Genomic DNA, 12,428 nt, shown 5'->3' on the forward strand with positions numbered 1-12,428 from the left:
TGCCAATGACTGTTGGGGATTCACTATAGTGTCCTAGTCTTGAAGCTCTGCGCTAACTCGTATAACTAGAGTTACATGTATAACAATTGTTTCCTTTTATTGTACCTAAAGCTGAATGAGCTATCAGAATCAGAAACACCTTATTCATCGTTCCATAACGACATGACGTGTCTTTCCCAGCGCTGGGCTTCAGAAAACCTCTGGGTCACATCGATTTCTATGCTAACGGCGGAGCGGACCAGCCTGGCTGTCCCAAGACTATCTTCTCCGGTGAGTGTTCCATCTTCTTACAATACAATATACAGTACAATGCAGAAATGGGATGAGGTACAACTTAGGGTAAGGTGCAATGAGTGCAAAAACTGGCCCCTGTAAATGTCCTAACCCAACCCCCTCCAATGTACAGTAAATGTCCTAACCCAATAATACACAAGACCCTCTTCTTGGGACCAAGTAAGGTTTCCGTGGATAATCCAACGTACAGTTACCACACCCCTTGAGCTGTACTGTATTGTACCCATTCTGCAATCTAAAATGTTCAATCAATCAATGAGGTATGAGTATGAGGTATGAGTTGATGAGTTTACCAATAAATATAAAGTGTGTTAAAGTGTCTAAAGTGGGTAAAGTGGGTGCTACAGTGAGTTGTTTATTTAAAGTGAGTGTGTACGTGTGGATGTGTGTGCTGTGAGTGTATTTGATGGTTTGTTACATAGTGTTATGGTCATTGAGCATCCTGATGGCCTGGGGATAGAAGCTCCTTCTGAGTCTCTCTGTGCTTGCCATGAGACTCCGGTATCGCTTGCCTGACCGCAGCAGTTCAAAGAGGCAGTTGTTTGGGTGGCTAGAATCTTTTATTATTATCTTAGCCTTACTCCTGCAATGCTTGTTGTAAATGTCTTGGAGAGTGGGAAGCCCACCTCCAATTGTGCGTTCGGCTGAACGGGCCACACTCTGTAGTCTGCTACGGTCTTGTGCGGTGCTATTCCCAAACCAGGAGGTGATATTGCCAGTCAGGATGCTCTCTATTGTGCATGAGTAGAAGTTCTTAAGGATCTTCTGACTCACGTTGAACTTCCTTAGGCACCTAAGGAAGTAGAGGCGTTGTTGTGCCTTCTTGACTACACTGTCAATGTGTGTGGTGGTCCATGTCAAGTCCTCGGATATATGGACTCCGAGGTACTTAAAACTGTTCACTCTCTCGACCGGTGCCCCGTCGATGCTGATGGGGGCTGTCAAGTCAAGTCAAGAGTTTTATTTGTCACGGCATACAAGTATACAATGAAATGCGGGGGGTCTTGCCCGCAACGATGTGCATAATACAATAGTAATATATAATAGAATCCAATAGAACGACATTGTGCAATAAAACAAGTAAACAAAGTAGGGCATATCGGTATATGTACATGAGTTATTTACAGAGCATGGTATAGGACATGCTAGATCCTGTGGTAGTGCAATACACTGTTAGCTACGGATGAGGCACTGGGTCTTTATGTACACTGCTATACAATGCTATATTATACAATCTCAAGTTATACTATACTATTCTTAAACTGACCTTTCCTTTTGTAAAGTGACCATAAGTGTGAGCATGTGCAGCATGAGTGTGTGTTTTCTCATGTTAAAGTGGCTGCTAGTGTGTGAGCATGTACAGTGTGTGTCATGTGTGTGCTCATGTGTGCTTGTGTGTGGAGAGTTCAGTGTTCAAGGCTCTGATGGCCTGGGGGAAGAAGCTGAGCCGAAGTCTCTCTGTCCTAGTAGCTGGTGTCCGCAGGCGTCTGCCTGACCGCAGCATGAACAGGCTGTTGTTGGGGTGGTCGGTGAGGGTCTTTCATTATTCTGCAGGCTCTGGATTTGCACCTCTTGTTGTATAGAACCTGCAGGGGTGGTAGTGCAATACCCTGTGCTGTAGTCCCTGACCCCCGACTTCCTAAAGTCCACAATCATCTCTTTTGTTTTGCTGACGTTCTGGTGAGCGTTTCATCCCAGAGGTCTCATTGTCATGTATACTGACTTCTATTTCAGGACTGTACAGTATGCCTGCCTGCCTGTCGTATCATAATCCCCTTTCTCTCTCTTCCAGGAGGAGCCTATTTTAAATGTGACCACCAGAGGTCAGTGTTCCTCTACCTGGGCTCCCTGAACCGCACCTGTGCTCACAGGGCCTTCCCTTGCCAGTCCTACGCAGACTTCCTGGACGGCCGCTGTTTAGGCTGCCAGGGTTTTGGTGCTGCAGGCTGCCCCATCTTTGGTTGGTTTTGCACAAATATTACATCAGATATTATAGAACATTAAAATATATATTATATTTATCTATAAGCATGAATCATTCATTTGGGCAATTAGACTATTGGGCAATAGTCTTAAAGGTGCTAAAATCTTAAAGGTAGAAAACATTCATACTGTGACCTCACCATGTAACTGTACCTGTACTGTGACCTCACTGTGACCTCACCATGTAACTGTACCGCGTCCTCACTGTGACCTCACCATGTAACTGTACCTGTCTTTTACCTGTTCCAGGATATGACATCATCAGGTGGAAGGACACCCTGCTGACTTTGGGCCAAACTAAGGCTTTCTTCACCACCAATCAAGAGTCACCATTCTGCAGTAAGTGGAATAAATGGTGTATTTATACATCTCTTTTATCCAAAGCATTTTACATTCACTCACCCTTCACACACCGATGGTGGAGGCAACCATTCGAGGTGCCAACCTGTTCATCGGGAGTTAACCTCTTTATGACATCACGCAGACTGTATGATTTTTTTCAAATGTAGCCAAGAGTAAAGACCCTAATCCTGTCAAAACAGTGTATATTTTCAACAATACGTTTGTTTACCAATAGGTTAAAGTGTTATTAGTGAAATATCAGTTTTGGAAATGTATTCAGAAACTAGCGAATATCGACGAATGGAAATGCGAGCTGCCATTTTGTTTGTGGTCATATGAGGAGCGGAGACCCAGAGCTTTCGAATGGCGTTGGAATTTCGAAAAACGGCAATACCCTCAAGCCAGCTCCTGTCAATCAAATTACTTGTGGATGAACTTTTTTATTTATCTTATTTTTTGGGATTATCTACCACAAACCTGAATGTTATTGGAATAAATTAGAACGCAGTTAGTAGGCGGATTCTCAGAAAATAGGGCTAGGGCTCAAGAGGTTAAGTGTCTTGCTCAAAGGACACTTTGACGCGCTGCCCAAGAGTAGCAGGGAATCAAACCGGGAACAATGTAAAACATTCCTGTCTTTATTTGGAACCCCTCCCCTCTAATCTTCTGTACTCGTCCTCAGGGACAAACTACAGGCTGGATGTTGTTACCTGGAACCAAGACGTACACTGGGGCTACATTACCATCAAGCTACATGGTGATGGGAGAGAAGCAGTGGCAACCATTAACCAGTAAGTCAATCATCACTACTGACCCAATGTGATGTTCTGATAGGGTCAGGGTTAGTAAAGTCATCACTACTGTTAGGACTGGACCTTTAAGTCTCGCTCGTCCCACCCGGGTTCTTTAATTCTGCCGTCGGTCAAGGAGTACACACGAGTTATTTCTTTGAGGATATTTATTTCAGGTTTCAGAGTTTCACAAGTAATGCCTCAGCGCTGGACTCCTGCTCACACAAGAGTGTCCAACGTTTCCGGGTTTTGATATATATATATATATACAGCTTATCTTCTTGGACTGGGACCGCCCTGTACAGGGGATGTGCTTGCACACAATTGGCCAATTACGAGTAATGTTCATCAAGTGTCTATCTAAGGGTCAAGTGTTGTATTGTGTTGTGACACTGCTGACGGTTGGTCACCGGCCGGGTGTTAGTCTTGAGATGAGGAACTAACTATGCAAAGTTAGGACCACACCCTTGTTTTGGCGCTTGGTAACCCTAACCCTAGGTAACACTTCTGCTATGACTTGCTTTTTCATGTTGACCCCCTGACACTAAGCTATACCATTTAACCCCTTCACTACTGACTCAATGTGATGTTCTGATAGGGTCGGGGTCAGTAAAGTCATCACTACATCATGATCATCAACAGCAGTCAAAGTTTATATTTTTAGCACTATGTTTGTTTACCAATGATTTTAAGTGTTATTAGTGAAATATGAGTTTATAGAAATCTCAGTGCATCGAGGCGGAAAAAGGCGCATATTGATGCGAGGCCTTGGCCCAACCTAACTTGAGTGTAGTCTTTTGAGAGAAGAGACCCAGGGCTTTAGAATTTCAAAAAACGACACTTCCCAGCTCACGCCAGCCCCTGTCAATCATCTGACTTCTAGCGTGAAGCTTTTTTCTCTCATTATTCAAGATCATATCTCACGGGTGGAACAAACCTGAACGTTATTGCCATAAAATATAACGCAGTTCGTTTCTCTACTTTTCTGTAAATGTCTAGCAAAAAAACGCATTGCAATCTGATGACATTATAAAAAAGTAACTGTACTTACAGTAGATTTCAGTAGATTCAGTAGATTTTTGCTGCCCTGTCAGGCGCGCCTGGTGGTACTAAATCCAGATTGAACTCTGCCATTGGAAAGGGGAGATTTGACCCGATCCATAGATGTGTGATTTGGTAAGGTAATTTATAGGCCTGATAATCATATTTCAAATGGCATGTGTCCAGATGGCAGAATTCACTACTGTATCTACAAAACCTCCTGTAAATCATCTGCCCTTTATTCATTTGCTTAGATTTTTTGTACACGTGATCTCAAGAAGGTGCTGAATGAGCAAAATTGTTCATGTCTGGTAAATTTTAGCATGGTATTATTCACCGTCAAAGAGGAAAAAATAAAAGGGAAAAAAGTTAATTTATTCATTACAATTGACTCAAGCCTAGTAACAGACACAATATTTCTGACACTGGGAATACATACCCTGAGACCACGCCTGCAGGACTTATACAACAGGAGGTGCAAATCCAGAGCCTGCAGAATAATGAAGGACCCTCACCACCCCAACAACAGCCTGTTCAAGCTGCTGCGGTCAGGCAAGCGCCTCCGTATATATGCAGCAAGAACAGAGAGACTAAGGCTCAGCTTCTTCCCTCAGGCCATCAGAACACTGATCTCTCCACACACATACACACACACATACACACACACAACACAACATTCTGCACTCGCTCACACACAAACGCACCATAGGTCACTTTAAACACACAAGAAAAGGACACTTTAAAGGAAGGGGAAAAGGACACTTTAACAAAATAACTTGTTGTGATTGTTGCATAGTATAGTTAGTAACAGCGAGTATATCATAGGGACAAAACTGCACATTGTATAGGAATTATATATTTTTTTAGCATTTTTACAGCTTATATTGGTCACGCAGGGCCGACAGAGGCGAGGGCAAACGGGAGGAGATGTGGGGAAGACATGCAGCTAATGTCACTGGGAGCGGGAGGCGAACCCGGGACGGCCGTGTGAGTGTGCGAGGCACTACGCGTTGCGCCACGAGGGCGCCCCAGAATCCAGTACCTTTAAGTGATTTATTAACATAATAATAATAATAATAATACATTTTATTTATAAAGCACTTTTCAAGAACCCAAAGACACGGACAATGAGCAAAACAAATGAACAGAGAAACAAAGAACCACAGGGAATAAGCAACAGTAAGAATACGCAGGACATAAAACCAACGGGTAACAAGTAACAGATACATAGTCCAGTAGGGGAACAGTCAGGGAAGTAAGGAAACCGAGGGGAGGGGGGGGGGGGGGGGGGGGGGGGCAGGAGAGGGAGAGAAAGTAGGGAAGGGGAAAGGGAGGTGGTAGGTTGGAGGAGGGTGGTTATGGGTAGGGAAGGTTGTATTCTTGGGAGAACAGGTAGGTTTTGAGTCGGGATTTAAAGGTGGAGAGTGAGGGAGAGTCTCGGACAGTCTGAGGGAGTGTCTATTTATCATGTCTATTCTAGTTATCTTATTATTATTACTACTATTACTATTGTTTTATTGCACAATCGTAGCGGGCATGGCCAACCGCATTTCACTGTATGCCCTGGTATGTATGTGATGAATAAACTCTTGAATCTTGAATCTAGATACCAAGAACATGCTAATTGTCTTCCATGCTACCTGTTGAATACGTTGTCAGCACAGCACAGATGCAATGTTGAGCCTCTCACTTCCGTTTTGCACACAGCCCTCGCCGTACTTCATTCAAGGAGTTTGCAGCTGCTATCACTTTGGCAACTTAATTTAAAGAGCACCTCTCCACGCGTTGATGACTCTGGGGGGGACCCTATCGTAGGTTTTCTCTCACGAACTTCCTACGAGGTTATTTACGAGGAAACTTATGAGAACGTTGTTGACTGAGGTCCAATGTCTGGTCCAGATCTGTTACTTGGATATAAATAACGTTGAAACGAGTGTAACTACAGCCTGTCTGCCGTGTGTGTTTTCAGTAAAGCGTCCAGGTTCCAGAAGTACACGGACACGCGGCTGCTGGCCCAGTTCGACACGGATCTCCCGTCGGTGCAGAAGGTCTCCATCACGTTCTCCAGCGGGAACGTCCTCAAGCCCAGATATAAACTTCGTGTGCTGCGCCTCCGTCTCCAGCACCTGGAGCGTGAAGACAGGTAAGGGGTGTAACGGTACACAAAAACCATGGTATGGTACGTACCTCGGTTTTGAAGTCAAGGTTCGGTACGGGTTTTCGGTACAGTGGGGGAAAGTTTGGCTTTCCATGTTCCACTCAGGGGTGGTGTAGTGTGCAGTAACGAATTGTACTTGTAGGGCTGTCAACGAATATTCTATATTGAAATTAATAATCGACTTGTACATTTCTTTAAAAAACTATTATTATTATATTCGATTGTGAAAAAAACAGCCCCCGGTGGGCGGTCGTTAGTGGTTAACATACTGTTGTATTCGTTCGGTACACTACACAGTCGTACGGTACGGTACACACTGAAACGGTTCGGTTCGGTACGGATACGCGTACCTTTACACCCCTACAGGTAACACATCTGCACTAGGACATGTAGGAAGACAGGTAACACGTCTAGGACATGTAGGAAGACAGGTAACATGTCTAGGACATGTAGGAAGACAGGTAACAGGTCTAGGACATGTAGGAAGACAGGTAACAGGTCTAGGACATGTAGGAAGACAGGTACCAGGTCTAGGACATGTAAGAAGACAGGTACACATCTGCACTAGGACATGTAGGAAGACAGGTAACATGTCTAGGACATGTAGGAAGACAGGTAACATGTCTAGGACATGTAGGAAGACAGGTAACAGGTCTAGGACATGTAGGAAGACAGGTAACACGTCTAGGACATGTAGGAAGACAGGTACACATCTGCACTAGGACATGTAGGAAGACAGGTAACAGGTCTAGGACATGTAGGAAGACAGGTAACATATCTAGGACACGTAGGAAGACAGGTAACACATGTAGGACATGTAGGAAGACAGGTAACAGGTCTAGGACACGTAGGAAGACAGGTAACACATGTAGGACATGTAGGAAGACAGGTAACAGGTCTAGGACATGTAGGAAGACAGGTAACACGTCTAGGACATGTAGGAAGACAGGTAACAGGTCTAGGACATGTAGGAAGACAGGTAACCGGTCTAGGACATGTAGGAAGACAGGTACCAGGTCTAGGACATGTAAGAAGACAGGTACACATCTGCACTAGGACATGTAGGAAGACAGGTAACAGGTCTAGGACATGTAGGAAGACAGGTAACATATCTAGGACACGTAGGAAGACAGGTAACACATGTAGGACATGTAGGAAGACAGGTAACAGGTCTAGGACATGTAGGAAGACAGGTAACACATGTAGGAAGACAGGTGATACGTCTAGGACATGTAGGAAGACAGGTAACAGGTCTAGGACATGTAGGAAGACAGGTAACAGGTCTAGGACATGTAGGAAGACAGGTAACAGGTCTAGGACATGTAGGAAGACAGGTAACAGGTCTAGGACATGTAGGAAGACAGGTAACACGTCTAGGACATGTAGGAAGACAGGTAACAGGTCTAGGACATGTAGGAAGACAGGTAACAGGTCTAGGACATGTAGGAAGACAGGTAACAGGTCTAGGACATGTAGGAAGACAGGTGACACATGTAGGACATGTAGGAAGACAGGTAACAGGTCTAGGACATGTAGGAAGACAGGTGACATGTCTAGGACATGTAGGAAGACAGGTAACACGTCTAGGACATGTAGGAAGACAGGTAACACATGTAGGACATGTAGGAAGACAGGTAACAGGTCTAGGACATGTAGGAAGACAGGTAACAGGTCTAGGACATGTAGGAAGACAGGTAACACGTCTAGGACATGTAGGAAGACAGGTAACACGTCTAGGACATGTAGGAAGACAGGTGACATGTCTAGGACACGTAGGAAGACAGGTAACATGTCTAGGACATGTAGGAAGACAGGTAACATGACACGTAGGAAGACAGGTAACAGGTCTAGGACATGTAGGAAGACAGGTAACATGTCTAGGACATGTAGGAAGACAGGTAACATGTCTAGGACACGTAGGAAGACAGGTAACAGGTCTAGGACATGTAGGACGACAGGTAACAGGTCTAGGACATGTAGGAAGACAGGTGACACATGTAGGAAGACAGGTGATACGTCTAGGACATGTAGGAAGACAGGTAACATGTCTAGGACATGGAGACACAGAACATATTACCACCACATTCCCAGTATTGACTAAAGTCCCTTTTCTACAACCCTGGGACTGGAAAACTGTCTCTAATGTCTTGGTGGAGAGAGTTCCAGAGCCTGGGTGAGAGACTGTTGGACTTGGGGGTGGAGAGGAGGTAGACTGAGGTAGATCTGAGGGATGAGAGGGTTGGTAGGAGGAGAGGAGGCAGGTAGATCTGAGAGACTGGGAGGGTTGGTAGGAGGAGAGGAGGCAGGTAGATCTGAGAGACTGGGAGGGTTGGTAGGAGGAGAGGAGGCAGGTGGATCTGAGGGATGAGAGGGTTGGTAGGAGGAGAGGAGGCAGGCTGAGGTAGATCTGATGGACTGAGAGGGTTGGTAGGAGGAGAAGAGGCAGACTGAGGGACTGAGAGGGTTGGTAGGAGGAGAGGAGGCAGGTGGATCTGAGGGATGAGAGGGTTGGTAGGAGGAGAAGAGGCAGGCTGAGGTAGATCTGATGGACTGAGAGGGTTGGTAGGAGGAGAAGAGGCAGACTGAGGGACTGAGAGGGTTGGTAGGAGGAGAGGAGGCAGGTGGATCTGAGGGATGAGAGGGTTGGTAGGAGGAGAAGAGGCAGACTGAGGGATGAGAGGGTTGGTAGGAGGAGAGGAGGCAGGTGGATCTGAGGAATGAGAGGGTTGGTAGGAGGAGAGGAGGCAGGCTGAGGTTGATCTGAGGGATGAGAGGGTTGGTAGGAGGAGAGGAGGCAGGTGGATCTGAGGGATGAGAGGGTTGGTAGGAGGAGAGGAGGCAGGCTGAGGTAGATCTGATGGACTGAGAGGGTTGATAGGAGGAGAAGAGGCAGACTGAGGGACTGAGAGGGTTGGTAGGAGGAGAGGAGGCAGGTTGATCTGAGGGATGAGAGGGTTGGTAGGAGGAGAGGTGGTCAGTGAGATATGGGGTCAGTTGGTGAAGGGCTTTGTAGGTGAGGACCAGGAGTTGACACTTTAAAACAGTAATAGTAATAGTAGACCATTAGTAATAGTAGACCCGCCAGGACTATATCAGGAATATAATGATGTGTTTACAAACCTACCTGACTCTCCTCCCACACAGACCCCTCTGCCGATATGATGTTCTTCTGGAGGAGAACAAGGAAGTGACCTTCAGACCCATTCCCTGTGAAGAATCCAACTTCTGAGGTGCCGTTTAGCAGCTTAGCATCATACAACTTCAGGAGGTCGACTGACTCCAACCCAAATGAGACACAGATTAGCCGTTTTCAGTGACAGAAGGTGCTGAATTGGCGTTGCTGCATGAGGAGAAGGAGACCTTGTCGCATCTGAAACCTACATGTGAAACCTTCACTAGAAACATGTGAAACCTACATGTGAAGCCTTCACTAGAAACATGTGAATTTGTGAAACCTCCACTAGAAACATCTGAAACCTACATGTGAAACCTCCACTAGAAACATGTGAAACCTACATGTGAAACCTTCAGTAGAAACATGTGAAACCTACACGTGAAACCTCCATTAGAAACATGTAAAACCTACATGTGAAACCTCCATTAGAAACATGTGAAACCTACACGTGAAACCTCCATTAGAAACATGTGAAACCTACATGTGAAACCTCCACTAGAAACATGTGAAACCTACATGTGTTCTTGAACAGAATATGACCTTCAAATGATGTTTCCTGCCATAAGACACAGAAGGGGCAAAAAAAGGCCAATACGTCACCGAAAATAAGGTTTAGTATTAGTATACAAATAGAATACAATACAAATAAAATGATTTAACTGTTTGTTCTCACCTTGAGAAAAGTATGATAGAGCTGCTACTGACCATTATTTAAAGTTATGGATTCATCTAACGATTATTTGATCGATTAAGATGTACATCTAAACCATTTTCATGAATTAAAAAAACACAAATGAACATTGTCATTTAAGTTAACTTTCCCATGAAGGGTTTATTCATGAAATAAATATCTAATACAAACACTGAGGTCAACTCTCTGAGTAAACATTTCAAAATGCTGTTACGAGAACATCAAGTGTTCTTACTTTAGTTACAGGAACACCATAGGCTTTAATTTCCAACACTCAGGAAACAGCACCATCCTGTTAGTAAAGTAACGAGTCATTAAGCAGCACTTTACAGACGTGTGCTAAAACATGTAGCATAAAGACATGTTACTGTCTGCAGACTGAACCGGAGTCCTCTTAGTGCTTCAAACGTAACGATTATTTTTTGTAATCAAATGATTTGATTCAGTTGATTGGAACACTGATAATTACAATTCTGCAATTAGCTCATCTAAGAAACAAGTCAAACCCACACTGGCCAAGTAGTGAGCATGATTTGTTAGGTAAGCCAGGCTATTCCCATCCCTGTCCACCAGAGGGCGCCCCGACACCTCCTACCCGGCGAGGGAGGACTGCTCTAACCCAGCCTACTAAAAGGGACATTTCCACATTTTGTAATATTTTTTTAATAAAATCTTGTTTTAACTAATAATTGTTGTTCTTGCCTTCCAACCGTTGTCTCCATCTCGGAACCTACTACATGTCACTTCCTCCTGTTTCTGTAACTAAAACACTGGTATGTCTGGTGAATAAAGCGTGTTCTACTGAGGGCCTTTGGCCCCCGAGGTCACAGAGGAAATGGAACCATGTCTCTGATGCAGGAAGCAGGAGTTCTCCAGACATGCTGTCTTCAGACACGCTCTCTCCAGACGGCTCATTTCTTAGACATGTGCTTCTTCATGCGTTTCATATCCATCTGACACGGAAAGAAACATTTAACATCATGAGTCACAAATAAAAGAACCATTTAGAGACACCATACCAGAGGTAGTGTAGTACACTATTGTATATTAACACACTTTAGACCACACACATATAACTCTGTATGATAGCATGTACCTCCTACTATAGATTATCATATAACTATGATAGAATGTATCTCATACTATAGACTACCATATAACTGTATGATAGCATGTATCTCGTACTATAGACTACCATATAACTCTGTATGATAGCATGTATCGCATACTGTAGACTACCATATAACTATGATAGCATGTACCTCCTACTACAGACTACCATATAACTGTATGATAGCATGTACCTCATACTGTAGACTACCATATAACTCTGTATGATAGCATGTACCTCATACTGTAGACTACCATATAACTATGATAGCATGTACCTCCTACTACAGACTACCATATAACTGTATGATAGCATGTACCTCATACTGTAGACTACCATATAACTCTGTATGATAGCATGTATCGCATACTGTAGACTACCATATAACTATGATAGCATGTACCTCCTACTACAGACTACCATATAACTGTATGATAGCATGTATCGCATACTGTAGACTACCATATAACTATGATAGCATGTATCGCATACTGTAGACTACCATATAACTATGATAGCATGTACCTCATACTGTAGACTACCATATAACTCTGTATGATAACCCTCATTTTTACATATCTGTAGATACTATATCTATATCTGTACATATCCCTTACCTACTCTTACTAGTTACGCTGCTGGCCAGTATGACTTATATACTACCATAGTGTCTTTATACCTGTATCACTGTAAATATTAATACTACAACTCTGTAGTGTACATACATCTGTTTATCACTATTACTCAGTAGTACTAATCTATATATTTTATACCCAGTTTAATCTCCTGTACATTGTATATTACTATTGCACTTTACTGTTAGATTTGCTCTCTGGTTGGAT

General features: G+C 43.9%; 1 protein-coding gene across 1 annotated transcript in view; it reads left to right on the top strand.

Annotated features, from left to right (window-relative positions):
- Nucleotides 1–10,276, top strand: part of LOC311233781 (lipase member H-like) — a 34,836-nt gene extending 24,560 nt beyond the window's left edge. Inside the window, exons 7-12 of the mRNA XM_084320801.1 lie at nucleotides 181–270; nucleotides 2,087–2,254; nucleotides 2,527–2,616; nucleotides 3,302–3,410; nucleotides 6,421–6,594; nucleotides 9,754–10,276. Coding sequence (XP_084176927.1) covers nucleotides 181–270; nucleotides 2,087–2,254; nucleotides 2,527–2,616; nucleotides 3,302–3,410; nucleotides 6,421–6,594; nucleotides 9,754–9,838 — 716 coding nt within the window. The 3' untranslated portion in view covers nucleotides 9,839–10,276. The remainder of the gene's footprint in view (nucleotides 1–180; nucleotides 271–2,086; nucleotides 2,255–2,526; nucleotides 2,617–3,301; nucleotides 3,411–6,420; nucleotides 6,595–9,753) is intronic.
- The last annotated feature ends 2,152 nt before the right edge of the window (nucleotides 10,277–12,428 follow it).

This window comes from Notolepis coatsorum (genome assembly GCF_963971535.1).
Source record: "Notolepis coatsorum genome assembly, chromosome: 8".
NCBI classification, from domain to species: domain Eukaryota; kingdom Metazoa; phylum Chordata; class Actinopteri; order Aulopiformes; family Paralepididae; genus Notolepis; species Notolepis coatsorum.